Source organism: Arvicola amphibius, chromosome 6 (genome assembly GCF_903992535.2).
Source record: "Arvicola amphibius chromosome 6, mArvAmp1.2, whole genome shotgun sequence".
NCBI lineage: Eukaryota > Metazoa > Chordata > Mammalia > Rodentia > Cricetidae > Arvicola > Arvicola amphibius.
In genome coordinates, this window is record NC_052052.2 from 90955877 (window position 1) to 90972046 (window position 16170).

The window sequence follows — 16170 nt, forward strand, 5'->3', positions numbered from 1 at the left end:
GTCAGATCTGGGGACTCTAGTCCTGATGGATTTAAAAAGTCTCCCTCCCTTATTTTACTTTTAATGCCATACTCTCTTCTTCTTCTTCTCAAATTTCCAACACCTTCTATTTTCTGCCTATCTTTATTTCTCCATCTCTTGAGATTAGGCAAGACAAAACTGGGCCAGTTTCCCGACTCCTAACCTTATGGGGTTTCCAGGGCTACTCGATGACAGATAACCTCCTTTTTTTTGTGTAAAAGTTTAAGTATCTGCCTGGAATCCCAACTGCTCTCTGGCATTACCGGTTTCTAAAGGTAGAAGTCAATATTTTCTGAGAGCCAGTCACACAGAGAAACTGCCACACCTTCCCCAGCCTCCTGGTCCTCTCCAACTCCAGGGAAGTATGGATGTCAGCAGGGGAATGAACCCTCATCCTTTCATCAGGGAAAAGATACTCAACTTTTCTCATTACAGTCCTAATTGTATCCTTTCAGTAGTTTTCAAGCAATTGGATGACATTTTTTGTTATCATTAAAAATGCTAGAATTTCTTTTGTTATCCAGCCCCTGAGATTTCCACTTCATTTTTATTATGACGCATGGGAAAGGCCTCACAAGTCAGGTGCACATTGTTTCATCTCTCTACTCTTCCTACTCTTTGTCTGCTGGACAGATTCATGGGAGAATCACAGAACAATGGCTAGTTGATAAATTCTAGGCTCAGAGACCATGCCTAAAACAGCAGGGTAGCAAAAGCAGTGAGCACAGCAATCCAGTCAGTGTACTGAAGAGGATTCAATTGAGCCCCCACACATGAATTGTCTGAGCACGAAGAGCTTGGAAGTATAGACCAGTATATTAAATACGTATAAGAAGGGATGAGTTTCCTACAGCTGCTTTATCACATGTGTGTGTATTGTTTTATACCTCAGTAACTCACTGTGGCACATAAGCAATATCCCATGGTATCTTGTAAGTAGGTTTACACAATAAAATAATATGGAGCTAATTCTCAAAATAAATGAAGTCAGAAGAAAGAAAACCCATATGAAGGGCTAAGAGTAACTAAATTCATCTGCTATTTCTGCAACAATTAGGTATTCAGAGCCCATTATCCTTCTTAAGTGTTTCCATTACTCATCTTTTACAGCCTAACTATTTAAATTAAACTGCACCCCCCCAAGACACCCCCAAAAGTGTTTATAGTACCTTCAAGGATCATATACTGGCTGTTTTTTGTCAACTTGACATAAGCTAGAGTCATCAGAGAAAGGAATTGAAAAAAATTCCTCAACGAGATTCAGCTGAAAGGTATTTTCTCATTTAGTGATCAATGGAGGAAGGTGCCAGCCCATGGTGGGTGGTACCAACCCTGGGCTTCTGGTCATTGGTTCTATAAGAAGATGGACTGAGCAAACCATGAGAAGTAAGCCAATAAGCAGCTCCTCTTTATGGCCTCTGCCATCAACTCCTGCCACTGGGATCCTGTCCTGTCCTTAGGTGATGAATAGCTATGTTGAAATGAAAGCCAAATAAATGCTTTCCTCCTCAACTTGCTTACTGGTCATGGTGTTTTGTTGCAGAATAGAAACCCTAAAGAAGACAAATTGGTCCCACAAGTGGGGTATTGCTGTGACAGACCTGATTATGTTTTTGGGAAGATTGCGGAACGACTTTGGAACTTTGGGCTGAGTGTTGGCAAATCAGTGCAATGTTGTGGAACAATATGAAGGATAAGAAATGAGAGCAGTGCAGAGGATGAAAGCCTGGCTTGCGAAGTTTCAGAAGGAAGTTTAAAGACTCTATCAGGGCCATTTGTTATTTTGAATTAAGATCCTGTAGTTCTAGTTAGCTGGTGCTGAAAAATTGCTGTGACTAACAATATACCAGAACTACTAAGGCAAAACTTTGCTTTGCTGAAATACTTGATGCTGGCCAACTGGAGCTGAGAAATTAGCAGTGATTAAAAACAAACCAACATCACTGAGGTGAAACCTTCTAGGATTTGTTTCCTGAGAGTACAGAGATGTTTTCCAGAGGTGGTCAAGGTTGTACCTCATGCTGACAGCCAGACTTGGTAATATATAAGAGTCAGCCAGATGTTATTAGTTTTTAAGGAATGAAGGAGTCGTGAAGAGCAGCTGAGACTTGCCACTGTAAGGGGCCAGGAAAGGCTATTGGTGAAGGTTCAGCCTCAATGGCAGTTGAAGGCCCAGGATGGAAGGAGTCATCAAAGAAGTTGAGGCTTGGCACCACAAAGAGAGCCTGAGAAGCTACTGGTGAAAGTGAAGCCCAGTTGCAGCAGAGATCCCAGTGTCTTGGAGATGCCAGTACCAAGGGATGACCACCAGCGACAGCAGCAGCAGTGGAGCTGGGCCAGCTGGAGCCTAGAAGACAGGCTGTGTTCTGCAGAGGGTGGAGCCAGAGAAGTGACCCAAGCTCTTTGGAGGAGTACAGAAGATTATGAGTGGAGCCCAGATAATTGGACACTCTCTTTTTTATTTATACTGTTGGAGTTTGGTTTGGCTTGGTTCAGGTTGTGATGATTCCCTGGTTCCTCCCCCTTGAAGAAGGAATTTAATTTTGATTTTTTATAAGATCCCACAAATGAAAGATTTGAACTTTAAAAAAGATTGGATATTTTAAAGAGACTGAAATTTTAAAGACTGAACTGGTAAAGAGTGTGGTAAAATCATAAAAATTTATGTGAGATCTTGGGGATGAATAAGAAAGGAAGGGATGTGGCTTAACAGTAATGTGTTTGTGTGTCACGTTGACAAAGGGTCAGTTGTACTGGCTGGTTTTGTGTGTCAACTTGACACAGGCTAGAATCATCAGAGAAAATGCTTCAATGAGATTCACTTGTAAGAAATTTTCTCATTTAGTGATCAATAGAAGAGGGTCAAGCCGATGGTGGATGGTCTCTGGGTTCTGTAAGAAGGTGGGCTAAGCAAGCCATAGGAAACAAACCAGTAAGCAGTGCCCCTTCATGACTTCTGCACCAGATCATGACTCCAGGTTCTTGCTCTGTTTGAATTCCTGTCCTAGCATCCTTAAGTGACGAACAGCAATGTTGAAATGTAATTCAAATAAACCCTCTTATCCTGAAGTTGCTCTTCGGTCATGGTGTTTCATTGCAGCAACAGAAGCCCTAACTAAGACAGATCACTCACCTAATTGTGTGGAATATAGCAGTGATAATGAGCTCATTGTGAACAGCGACAGCCATGTAGCGAGGTTCGTGAAATGCTGAAGGAACTGTTCGCACTGCATAGCAGAGATAAACACCCCACAAGAGGAATAGAAATTCAGCTGTGAGAGAAACAAACAATTCCCCATTAGTTTCATAGGTTAAAAATAGAAAATTAATGTTTTTTAACATGCCTTTTATTATAGGAATATAATCTGAGATGTTGCAAAGTTCCATTCACATAAAGATACAGATGCCATCTATTTAATTTTAAAATTTCATTCCATGTACATATTTTTCAAAGGTATATTCTGTTGTTGCTATTGTTTATAACACAATTGATATTCTCATTGTTTTGCTGACTGTGAAATGATATTCTCCATTCTCAAGCCAAGTTTATGGTGTTCATAGGAGGCTGGGTCCTAACAAAGTATTGAGACAAGAAACCTACACAGCTTCTGGAAATGGAAATTCCTGCTGCATCAAGCCCAACTCAGAGAGTAAAAATAGCCACCGTCAGAACTGTGGGAGCACAGGTTGCTAAACACTCAGTGGCAGATTTTACAAATGAAACATTGTTTCTTCACACATGACAGAAATTCTCTTTTGTGGGCGGAGTATGGAAAGAGCCATAAAATCAGCAATCACCTTGTTGGATCTTTGTGCCAAGAGGGCAGGCACAATGTACCAGCTAACAGTGACTAGGCTGAGCCTGACTCTCCCTAAATCAGCGTAGCCTCAGGCTATGTCCTACGAAGACTCAGTTTCTTTACCTGGAAAGCAAGACTCATAAAAAATGCACACGTGGAGGACTATTTGCTAACTAGATGAGCTGGTATACACAAAGTCCTTAACATGGTTCCTGAATCATCATCTCAAGCTTTTCTTAATACTAAGACTATCATTTGTCGGTTTTTCAAACTTATCATTGCTTCTTTTAATTTTAATTTTAATTTATTTTATTGGTACAGGATGTTGCCTCCAGTTCAAGTTGCCTGAATCCAGGGATTACAGACAGGTGACATCACAGCCTGTTTGGACACTGCAATATGAAGCCACTCTGACTAATCCACTTCATCTCTCTTAGTAACATGACCTTACTGGAAAATAGCATCTAACCGCTAAGAGTGATACCTCTCACATGGAGACACCCTGCATGCTAGGTCACCCAGATGTAACCTTGCACCTGAAATGCTGGCCTCTATTCAAAGCACTGATTGTCCATTCGCAAACCAAGCGGCTCTCTCTGCCAACACTTCAGCTTCTTTCTAGCAGAATCTAAACATTAGACAGTGCTCCAATTACTGGAAATCCTTTAAACAAACCATTCTGCCAGGAGCTAGCTTAAAACCTGGACATGGACAAAAGCCAATGAAAGAGAATAAATTTTGCTTCAAACCCTCAGTAAGATTTAAGGTAAATCCGAATTATTCAGCTTGATGGCTGCTGGCTGTGTGTAAACACCACCCCAGCCCTTACCATGTAGGGCAGGAAATAAGACCATTTTCATAGGCCATTTCCTTTTTCCAACTTTCACAGCACCTCATGACCTTTGTCACTGAGTTTGACATCTGAGTCCCTTACCGTCTACATATTAAGCATTCACATGTATTCAAGGCTCTCAGGACTCATTGCCTGAGCCTCTATCTCTGCCAGCTTGTTGAGCCCATCTACACAGTGTAAATTCACTCTCCATAACTATGGCAGGCAAGCTATTCTGAAACACCATTTTAATTAAGACAGAATTTACCTAAATCTGTCAATGATTTTGGGTTAACCTATTCACATCTCTACTGAAAGATTGATTCAAGTCTTTGAAACATGAGAAATTATTCCTGCCCCCAAAAGGAGATCCCAAGATCTTCCTGCAGAGCAAACATATTCTTGATTCCCAGATGTTTTGTTGTCCAGTTCCATGTTTGGTACCCACACTGCAACATGTGCTTCTCTTTGTCTATTTACATCATAGACTGTGACTTTGTCTGGTCTCTGAACAGTCATTTATTTGATGGGTATTAACTGCATCTCCACTCAAAAATCTTGAGTGGCACACTATTATATCCATGTTCTTCATGGCACTCCCAACTCTGCATAGCATGACTTCATAGTGCTTATCAGGTGTCTGCTCCCCTCCCCCCCATGCTCACAACATAAGCTCTCTGAGCCAACCCACTGCCCCTTTGTCCTCTGAACACTACAGGGATTGATCTTGGGACTGGTAAGATGGCAGGGTAAAGGTGGCTATCTGTATTCAGTCCCTGTAACCCACGGGCATGCACAGCTTTCTGAGCCCCATTAGTGCTGTCCACATGTAGATGTGCTTAGGGCTGACCACTCAGGAATGGGCAACCATTCAGGAGGCTCATCCTTGAAGGGAACTGATTCTCCCTTTCTCATCAGCCACTGACTGTAGTAGCTCTTCTCTTATGGGTAGGACCTCGGGAAGCTTGCCCCTTTCCATGTTGGCATAGCGATTGGTCTGGTCTTGAAGCAGCACCGCATTGCTGAGCATTCACGGGCACAAAATCAGCTCTTCTCTCGCAGACGTCACACGGGTCCTCAAGCTCCGAGCAACTTCCGCCTACGCTTCCATGAAGCTGCCTGAACCTTTGTGTAGGGGTTGTGTGACTAATGCATTTGGGGATGGACAAGACACAGTCACTTACTCACCCAATTAAATTCTTAAACACTTTAAAAATATCCAGTTCAAGTTTTACCCCATCACAAAGCCTCCTGAAATTATACTGAATTTTCTTTCCATTGATACTTTATAATTATAATATCATGTCTCATAATTCATAACTGGGACAAAATTGTTCATGGAATTGTCAGTTAGCTTCTTCTCCTAACCTTTCTAAACTTAACTTCAGGGAAACTAACTGCCTCCCAGGCCCCACCCCCAGTTCTAGAGATGGACACTGAAACCCCACACATGACCTGAAAGCTCTTTACCTCTCCAGTCCTCTTGTTACTTTTTCTATTTTAATACAAAATCTGAGAGAGCCATGCTAGCTTTGATTCTGTGTGACCCAGGCATGCCTTAAACTTGCAACCTTCTCTTCTCAGAGTCCTAAGCAGCTGATTGCTCAGTCCCACACCACCAGGCACAACTAAAGCCTTTGTCTTCCTATGCTGGTTGTTTAACCTTATCCTAACCCCTCTTCAAGCAATAGCAGCAGCACTGAGCCCACACACACACTGAGATTCAGTAGTATTTGCTGAAGCGCATAACTAAATGCTATCAACTTCATTAGAGATGTAATGTTCTGTTACCTGCCACTCCATCTAACAGTGCTGGTTCTGCTGAAGCAAACAAGCAGGAGGTCTAGACTGGAGCCCCTGCTGCATTCTTTGTTCTGTTTGCTTACACATACTATCCAAAGCAAAGAGGAACTTAGAGGCACTGCTACAACAGATTAATTTGCAATCTAGTTTCATCTGACCAACTAGGTGCTTGCTCTGTGACATGGGACCTCCCTAGGGACACTCTGCAAATGAGGCAGGCATCCAGTATAGCCATGGAAGAGGGTTTGGGTTTTGTTTTTCCTCCCCCTCATCTCCCTCCTTCTCTTCTCCTTCCTCTTTGTCTGCCCATAAAACTTCTGTGCTGGTTCCACTAGGGAAGTCCATAACCTTCTTTCTTTCTGCTGCTTTTTCATCCATGAACCTTCTTTGCTCAGGCAATCTCTGTTGAGTTTGATTTTGTACCACCTTTTCTTTAACAGGCCTGTACATGACCCAGAAACTAGATTGGCATCGATATTAACAATAGTGACTTCCACTTATCAACACACCCAACATGTACACTACTGTCTCTGGACCAAACGAGTGTGAGTTACAGAACTGCCCAATGGACACCTGTAGCCCATGGAAAATACTCTGCTGTGGGTAAAGGGGTCGCCTGCAGCTGCCTGAGCAAAGCAGCGTTTGTGGCCGCTCACTGCAGGGTTGTTATATATCACCATGCTGAAGATTTTAAAGGTCGTCATCGGTTTAATTAGGATGTCACAAAGGAGAATTATATTTAAAAACATAAGACAAAGTAAGATGTCTCATAATAGCTAAGCTAAACATTAAAATCATTTCATTAGCAGTATCAAACAATACACTCTCAAACTTAAAAACAATTTATTATTCAAAGTACCAATTAAACTAAATGTGATATATGAGAGTTGTGCTTAGATCAAAAAAATCAGTTTCCTATAATTAACTCCAGACCAACACTGCAATTAGTAGAGAGAATATGCAGCTGTTTCTGAATTTTGCAGATATTACGTGGGAGTTGAAATATGCGTTGGGCTTCTGCTTTCAAAAATAGTTTCCTGTGTTAAATAATCTCTACAGAAGAAAAAAGTGTAGTTAAAAAGGGAATTGTCTTTATATTTAAATGCTTAAATATGGTACAAAAACGGGTGTTTTATTTTCAAATTATAAGGGATACCAATATTAAAGTACTATGGTTTTAAAAAATTAATAAATCAGGATGAAAATTATTTCAAATTGCTTTTTCAAAAGACCAGGGAAGACAGAGAAGGATACATATTAGTTCTGTGACACCGAAGATGTCCCAGCTCTGAGATCTGAGAACCCCCACCAAGGCTAAAAGGAGAACAGCTTCAAAATACCAACACCGCTCTAACTGTGGTGCCTTTTAGCCAAGCTGGGAAGTGTTCTGTGTTAACAAGTGCTACCTCGTTGGCTACATCAAGTGATTTCAAATAGGAGAAATAAATACATAATTAATAAAACATCCAGGTTTTGTTTCCAGAGTGTTTCTTTGAATGCCCTCTTTCCTCTGGAAATCCAATTCACTTAGAATAATTTATGATCAAAGTAGAAAGCATTTATGACTCTACCAGGAGGAAACCAGAGTGGACAGCTTGGAGGTCATTGTTAAGTATAAAATTAAACAGCTTCCCTCGTTCTTTTTTTTCTGTGTATTTTTCCCTCATTCTTGAGATTAAGGCTGGGGAGGTGCCTCATTGGTTAAAGCGCTTAGCACACAAGCAAGAGGGTGAGAATTTGGATCCCCAGAACCAACTTAAATGTCCAGTAGGGTTGGGGTTTACCTTTAATTTCAGTCTGAAAAGGAAGACAGAGACAAGAGAGCCCCTTCTCTGGAGCAAACTGGCTCGGTGTTTGACTGAGAGACCCTGTCTCAATGGATGAGATAGAGCACACTGATGGGAGAGTCTGGACATCAACCTTGGGCCTCTACAAGCATGCACACACATGTACACACATGTACACACTCCCCTTCCCACAGACACAGCCCACTCATACTCATGATTAAAAACAAATCTTGAGATTATGTGAAATTCCAGAATTGTGGGGCTCAATGAGCACAAGAAACTATTCATCAAGAAAATATTCACTGCTTGTCTGCCCTTTGATTAAAATAAGAGGTTACATGGGTTACAGAATGAATGTAGCTGCTCTGATACATTTTTAAAGTTAGAAGTGGCTACATGCGACCTTGTAGGAGGGAGACTTTCTGCATATCTGTGTGGCAGGGAAGTGGTACATGGTGACTGCTGATATTCTCGGGGCTCTGACCTGGCTTTATTTAGCTTTACTAAGAGAAGTACTGAGAAACAGATAAGTATTGCAATACATTTCCCAGCTGGACCAAAGAGTCTGGAATGTCTCATACTCTGGAAGCCAGGAACTGCTTGCATCAGCAGAACTGTGGGAATTGCCTGCAATAATTCCATGCTATTCACATGTACTCAGTGAGCAGGAAGGTCAGCCCTTGGATGCTGAGCAGTGCTTTCTAGATGATATCCAAGATCCAGGCTTCCTTTTGCTCTGCCATTGAAGGAGGAATAGACAGAGCACTCAAAATGAATCTACCAAGAAACAATCACTTGTATGTTAGAAAATAATATGGTCATTGAAATTTAACAGATTGTGGTGATCAGAGTCCCACTCAGAAGGATGTTTATGCCTCCGTTGATCAGATTTCACAGCCTACATCTGTTGAATGACCTGGCATTGCGCTAAATGACTATCATACATTAACTATGCTTTTGAAAACTCTCTGTGTATAACAGTGGCTCCTGAAGAAGCCTGGAAGAGAATTTCTGAATGTCAATTTTTAAGTTTGGGTCCACAAAAATTATGGGGGTGATGAGGAGTTATATGGCTATCCACACCATACTAACAGTGTGTGTCTATCCACACCATACTAACAGTGTGTGTTTATCCACACTAACAGTCTGTGTGTCTATCCACACCAACCCTAACAGTCTGTGTGTCTATCCACACCAACACTAACAGTCTGTATGTCTATCCACACCAACACTAACAGTCTGTATGTCTATCCACACCAACACTAACAGTCTGTGTGTCTATCCACACCAACACTAACAGTCTGTGTGTCTATCCACACCAACACTAACAGTCTGTGTATCTATTCATACTAACACTAACAGTCTGTGTGTCTGTCCACACCAACACTAGCAGTCTGTGTGTCTATCCACACCAACACTAACAGTCTGTGTGTCTATCCAAACCAACACTAACAGTCTGTATGTCTATCCACACCAACACTAACAGTCTGTATGTCTATCCACACCAACACTAACAGTCTGTGTGTCTATCCACACCAACACTAACAGTCTGTGTGTCTATCCACACCAACACTAACAGTCTGTGTATCTATTCATACTAACACTAACAGTCTGTGTGTCTATCCACACTAACACAAACAGTCTGTGTGTCTGTCCACACCAACACTAACAGTCTGTGTGTCTGTCCACACCAACACCAACAGTCTGTGTGGCTATTCACACCAACACTAACAGTCTGTGTGGCTATTCACACCAACACCAACAGTCTGTGTGGCTATTCACACCAACACCAACAGTCTGTGTGGCTATTCACACCAACACCAACAGTCTGTGTGGCTATTCACACCAACACCAACAGTCTGTGTGGCTATTCACACTAACACTAACAGGTTAGTGACTATTTACACTAACAGAGCATATGACTATCCACACCAACACTAACAGGCCATGTGACTGTAGACATGAACGCCGACAGATCACGTGGGAAATCTGACTGTTTAGTCCTCTTGCCCACCCATTGTAGGGAGCTCTCTAACTAGTCAAATGTATTCACCCTGACTTCTACCTTATTGTGTCCCTTTATAGTTCTAGAACATGGATCAGTTTTCTTTCACATCATCTTTTGCATCTCCAGTGAAAAACTAAAAGTGACCCCCCCTTTTGACATATACATTTACAAATGTCAGAGATTTACAGGAGGCAGCAAAGCCCCGAGAGAATCCTGAGCCATCTGAGCCTATGACACATATCACACATTATGAAACAATGAATTGAGAGATTTGGGGCACAAGGTTGGGATTAGTATAGTGAGCTGTGTCTCCCAGTGTGTTTTTTTCTATTTCTCACATTCTGTGCTATACTCACGCATTGTTATTGTGGGATAGACGCATGTTAAAATCTTTGCCCTTAACTCATGGCACTATGGGAGGTGCTGGAATCTTTGAGAACTAGGTTCTGGGGGTGGGGGGCTACTCATTAGGGATAAGCCCTGGAGAAGCACTTGCTCTCTTTTTTTCTTTATATCTGCCATGAGATAAGTAACTTCTCCCACATGGGTTCATAATGTACTCCCGCTCTACAGACCCAATAATAATGGGACACTCCCACCATGGGTTCATAATATGCTCCCTCTCTACAGACCCAATAGTAATGAGCCAACTGATCTTGGATTCAAATCCCCAAATGGTGGAGCCCAAATATACCATCTAATTCATTTTTTGAAACCTAGTCTCCCTCCATAGTGAAAAGAACTCACTGTCACCCACACTGACCTTGAATTTGCAGTCCTCCTGCCTTAGCCTCCCAAGTGATGGACTGCAGGTACTAGCCACTGCATCTGGCAGACCTTTTCTTTTTCCTTTGTGCTGTAATACACTGTCTTGTATAATTTGTTGTGCAAAAAATCTAAGAAGAACTGAAATGTCTTAGAAAATATGGTAGTCATCATTGCTACCGTAACTTTCCATGTCTCCCAAGTCTTGTTGCAAGGCTGTATCTTGCATTATGGTACCAATGTGTATGTGTCTTTGTTTTTCAGGTACATTTGCATGCATGCGTATTAGGAGGCTGGATGACAACATTGGGTCCCTTTCCTTGGGCACCATATCACTCACTGCTAGGGAACTTGCCACATAGGCTAGAAAGCTAGCTAGTGACTCCCAGGGATCCTCCTGCATCTGACTCCTCAGCACTGGATTTACAGCACGTTCCTCTAGGCCTGGCTCTTCTATGTGGACTCTAAATGCGGAAGTCTGGACCTCAGGTGTACACAACAAGCATCCTATCATCTGCGCTATCTCCCCAGTTTCCACAACCCACTCTCTCAAATTTCCAAAGTTAAGGTAGCAACACTTTTCCCCACTGTATGCTCTTCATAGTGGAGTTGACTGCTGATCAAAGAAGTAGAGTATGTTTTGTAAGAGGTAATAAATAAGACTAAAACCCCGCTGCAATTGTTCTGGAAACATGGGTAGCCACAGTTCCTAGGAAAGTGTGAACTAGGACAAGCGTTTATCTTTGCCTGAAAATGGAAACCACATTTTAAAACCGGAAACATGCAATGAAGCATGGGTTAAGGCATATGGTGCATTAGAATAAAAGAAAATTTATACACAGAACCTAATTCAAAAATATTGTTCTGAGTCAGCTGAGAGGAAGCCTACCCCACTTTCTTCAGTGCTCATTAAATGCACTTCCTCAACATCTCATCCGTCATAAGGACACGGGGTCTTCTAGGATAGTCCTTTAAATCCTCGGAAACAATTGCTACCTTGGAATTGCCCTGCATAGCTCAATAAAAGACTTACTGTAGTTTTCTCAATCCCTTCTAAACATTTGCATGGGACTAATTAAATTACAGAGCACATTGTCTGTTTCACAAATTTAAAATACACCAGGAAGGAGGATAGCAAAGACAAGCATATCAACAAAGGGGAGGAAGGTAAACATTGTTTTCTGTCATGAGAAGATACCATGTGGTATTTTGGACAGAAAGATGATCAGTGTCAGAATTCATTGAAAAAGTGATACTTCAAAATTCCCCAGTGGAACGTGAATTCACGCATATTACAACAATTTACTTATGACACAGTAAACAGCCTTTCTCTCTGTCTCCCTCCCTCCCTCCCTCCCTCCCTCCCTCCCTCCCTCCCTCCCTCCCTCTCTCCCTCCCGTTCCGTCCCTCCCTCCCTCCCTCTCTCCCTCCCTTTCCGTCCTTCCCTCCCTCCCTCCCTCTCTCCCTCCCTTTCCGTCCCTCTCTCCCTCACCCATCTCTGTCTCTCGTGTGCATGCTGTGTTTCTCTCTCTGTGTGTATGTGTCTCTGTGTGTGTGTGTCTGTCTGTCTGTATGGTGGTGGTGAGTGGAGGTCAGAGGTCAACACTGGGGGTCTTCTATCAGTTCCCACATTATCTTTAAAAATAGGGTCTTGTATTGTCTGTGGAGTTCACTGACTCAGTTAGGAAAACCAAAGATCCTCCTGTCTCCACCTCCCCAACACTGGGATTAGAAGCACAGTCATACCCAGAATGTCACAGGGGTGTTGTGAACATGGACCCAGAGTCTCCTGTTTGCATAGAAAACACTCCATTGAGTGAGCTAAGTACCCCAAAGCCTTTTAAACTTGGCAAATTAAAATTAACAGCAAGGGATGCCAAGCTCCAAAGCATTTCCAGAGCCAGGACACATGCCAGGTATGGGTAGACTTACTTTATAAAGGGTCCTTGTATGGGATGCTTATTATTTCATAGGAATACTCCTAAAAGCAGTTGCTGCATTAGTGATACAGACAAGTGGAACAACACAGGAGAACAGAGGAGGAAGGGAGGCCCATGTAGGCTTTTCCTATCTGCTGTTGTGCTAGATAAGGACTGGCAGAGAAACTTTGTACCACATGTGACTTGCATAACCTAAATTCTGGAAGAAGCTGAAGAAAAAGTTCAGTGCTTGCCCAAGTCTGAACTGAAGTCTGGTATGTGTAATCTAATTATGAAATAGCATGCATAAATGCCCATGATGACACCACTTAGCAACTGGTTTCTTGTTAGTTTGTTTGCATCAAAGAATAATGTCCCTCACCAGACCACCTCAGCTACGTTCAAGCTCGGAAGAGGCTCTATAGTGAAGGGCTTGGCCTTGAGTATCTAAATCTAAGTACAAAGACTGTCAGGTTGGTGAGATAAGATAAAATTTAATTCAGACCTGGGAAGTCAACTCTTTACACATCTTAAATTTTACCAATGATGTTGGAGATTCACAGAATGGAGTTTTGAAATCTCAGTACAGCAAATCTTAAAGACGTTGTGAAAAGTGCCAATGATGGCCAGCTGGCTTCCCACTGTAGCAGTTACATTCAGAAGAGAACACAGGATCAGAAACTTTTTCTTTAATGAGTCTAATGGGGTTTTTATTTAGTTGGGTTTTTCCAATTAACTTAAGGTTAACTTAAGTTTCAAACTCTATTCAGAGTCTTAAAAGACAATGAAGTAATTGAAATTTTCATAAAAAGTAAATAAATTTTCCACATCTTTAATATTTATAATTATACCATGTGATGTTTTTTTTAAGATTATAATTTCTACTTGCCATGCCAAATCTGTACCAGATTTTGATGTGGACTACTGGGGAAGCCAGATGTGACTGAGTCTCATAGATACAGCTAAGGCTACCAGGTGTGCTGGGGCATTCCCATAATCCCAGCCTTAGGACGGTAGAGTAGGAGGATGAAATGTCTAGGTCTAGCCTTCGTTAGCAAGTATGGGGCTAGCCTATTCTCCATGAGACCCTGAATCAAAGGTATAATAAAAATGAACCAAAGCAAAAGGTTGGAAAGACCCAATTTAGTTTAGAAGCCTCAAAATGTGTCCTAAAATTTGAGCATCCACGTTTATATTTAAAATGAATTGAGGACAGTTGTGTAATTTCTGGATTCTTAGCTTTAGCAAGTTCCTTCCTCCTAATCTAATTCTGGCCATAGAAACTACAATGAGAGAAAGAGGACTGGGATTAATTTTTGTTCTTCCAGCAAATATTTATCAAGAATCTGTAAATGGCAGCTGGCTTGTTGGGTGTCAGGAAAACAGCGTGAGCCACACAGTCTTACAGCGGTGATGCCAAGGAACTGTAGCTATTGGAGGAGGGAAGGGTGAGAGGTGGAGGGGTGCACTCGCTCTTGTCTACTCCGCACAGAGAGCATGCTCACATGTCCCCCAGAAAGTCTGAAGTGATGAGCACGGTCATAATCAGTATTAGCACTCAGAATAGTATTCTTATAAATTTAGACCTCGGAGGCATGAAACTTAGAGGAATTATATTCTGCTCTTGAAAATTCCCACTGTGACCTATCTCAGGGCCAGATGGGGGTCAGTTCTCCTTGCTTTATGTTCTCTAGAATTATCCAGAAGTATTGTAGAAATCACTCTCCGCACATTTTCTTCCTGCTAGGGAGATATTTGTCACTTACTGATATGAAGAGTACAGCAGCTGTACAGTCGTGTGTCCCTTAGTAATGAAGAAATGCTCAGAAAATGACTAAAACAATTTTGTCGTGAGCACATCTCAGAGAACACTTCTATCAGGTTGATGGTATAGGCCAGACGTTCAGGGCAGGCAGAGCTGGTCACCTAGCAAGACAGCGTCGCTTCTTATAGTGAAGCTTTGGTTCTGGGCAGGAGTGCCTGCCCTCTCAAACAGCGGTTGTCAACCTGTGGGTCACAACCCCTTTGGGGGTCACATATAAGATACTCTGCATATCAGATATCTACATTACAATTCATAACAGTAGCACAATTACAGTTATGAAGTGGCATTAAAAATAATTCTGTGGTGGTGGGGTCACCACAACATGAGGAATTGTATTAAGGGGTTGCAGTGTCAGGAAGATTGAGAACCACAGCTCTAAAACAACGATGCATGGTGGAATATAGTGCGTAAGCCTGCAATGCAGCCTCTTACGGTCATGTCAGCTGTTATGTGTGATACTGCTGAACTTCCATACAGGTGACAGCATTGTGTTCAGTCACACCAGCACCACCAAAACCCTGACTAAGGCATGATATGGTGACACAACAATGGCCATGCCAACACTGTGTGATAAGAATGTCAGTCAGTGTCATCATAACTTCAGGGGACCATCACTGCACAGAGAGATTACCATTGGCCAAACTGTTATTGTGTAGGCATCATTGTACAATAAAAACAGTCAGGGCTGATGGCTCAAGGTTAAGAGCACTGACTGTTCATCCAGAGGTCCTGAGTTCAATTCCCAGCATCCACATGGTGGCTCACAACCACCTGTAAGGCCCTCTTCTGTCATGCAGGCATACCTAAAGGCAGAACACTCTGCAAATAATAAATAAATCTGCAGGGTGGTGGTGGCACATGCCTTTAATAGCAGCACTCAGGAGGCAGAGGCAGGGGTATCTCTGTGAGTTCAAAACCACGCTGGTCTACAGAGCAAGTTACAGGACAGGCTCCAAAGCTACAGAGAAACCCTGTCTCTCTCAAAAAAACTGAAAAAAAAAATAAAACCAAAATCCAAAAAACAAACAAAACAGAAAACAGTCTATTGTATTAAACAGCTATGTTTGAGAGTCACAGAAGAGCTAAGAAAGTGTGGTCATCATGGACTTCTATGAGAGATTTTGAAAGCAGGGAAGGTTCAGATAACTCAAAGGTCTTAAAAAGTGAGAAAGGTTATGGGGAGTGAGGTGAAGTGTTGATTAGTGTGCATAGGTTAAGATGGCTGTTCACTAATATGGTGTGGACAATAAATGGTCAAAATGAGTGTGAACCCGGGGGATTTACAGATGGATAGGCAAGAACTTTAAGAATCCTCTATCTAATGTCACCTGCTTATGCTTAGGTGTTGTATATGAATAGATTTCTATCTGATGTCACCTACTATGCTTAGGTGTTGTATATACATAGAAC

The 16170-nt window shown here is 42.0% G+C and overlaps 1 protein-coding gene across 1 annotated transcript in view; it reads right to left on the reverse strand.

Annotated features, from left to right (window-relative positions):
• Gpr158 (G protein-coupled receptor 158) overlaps positions 1–16170 on the reverse strand; it is a 337333-nt gene that overhangs the window by 13677 nt on the left and 307486 nt on the right. Inside the window, exon 8 of the mRNA XM_038333736.1 lies at positions 3155–3293. Coding sequence (XP_038189664.1) covers positions 3155–3293 — 139 coding nt within the window. The remainder of the gene's footprint in view (positions 1–3154; positions 3294–16170) is intronic.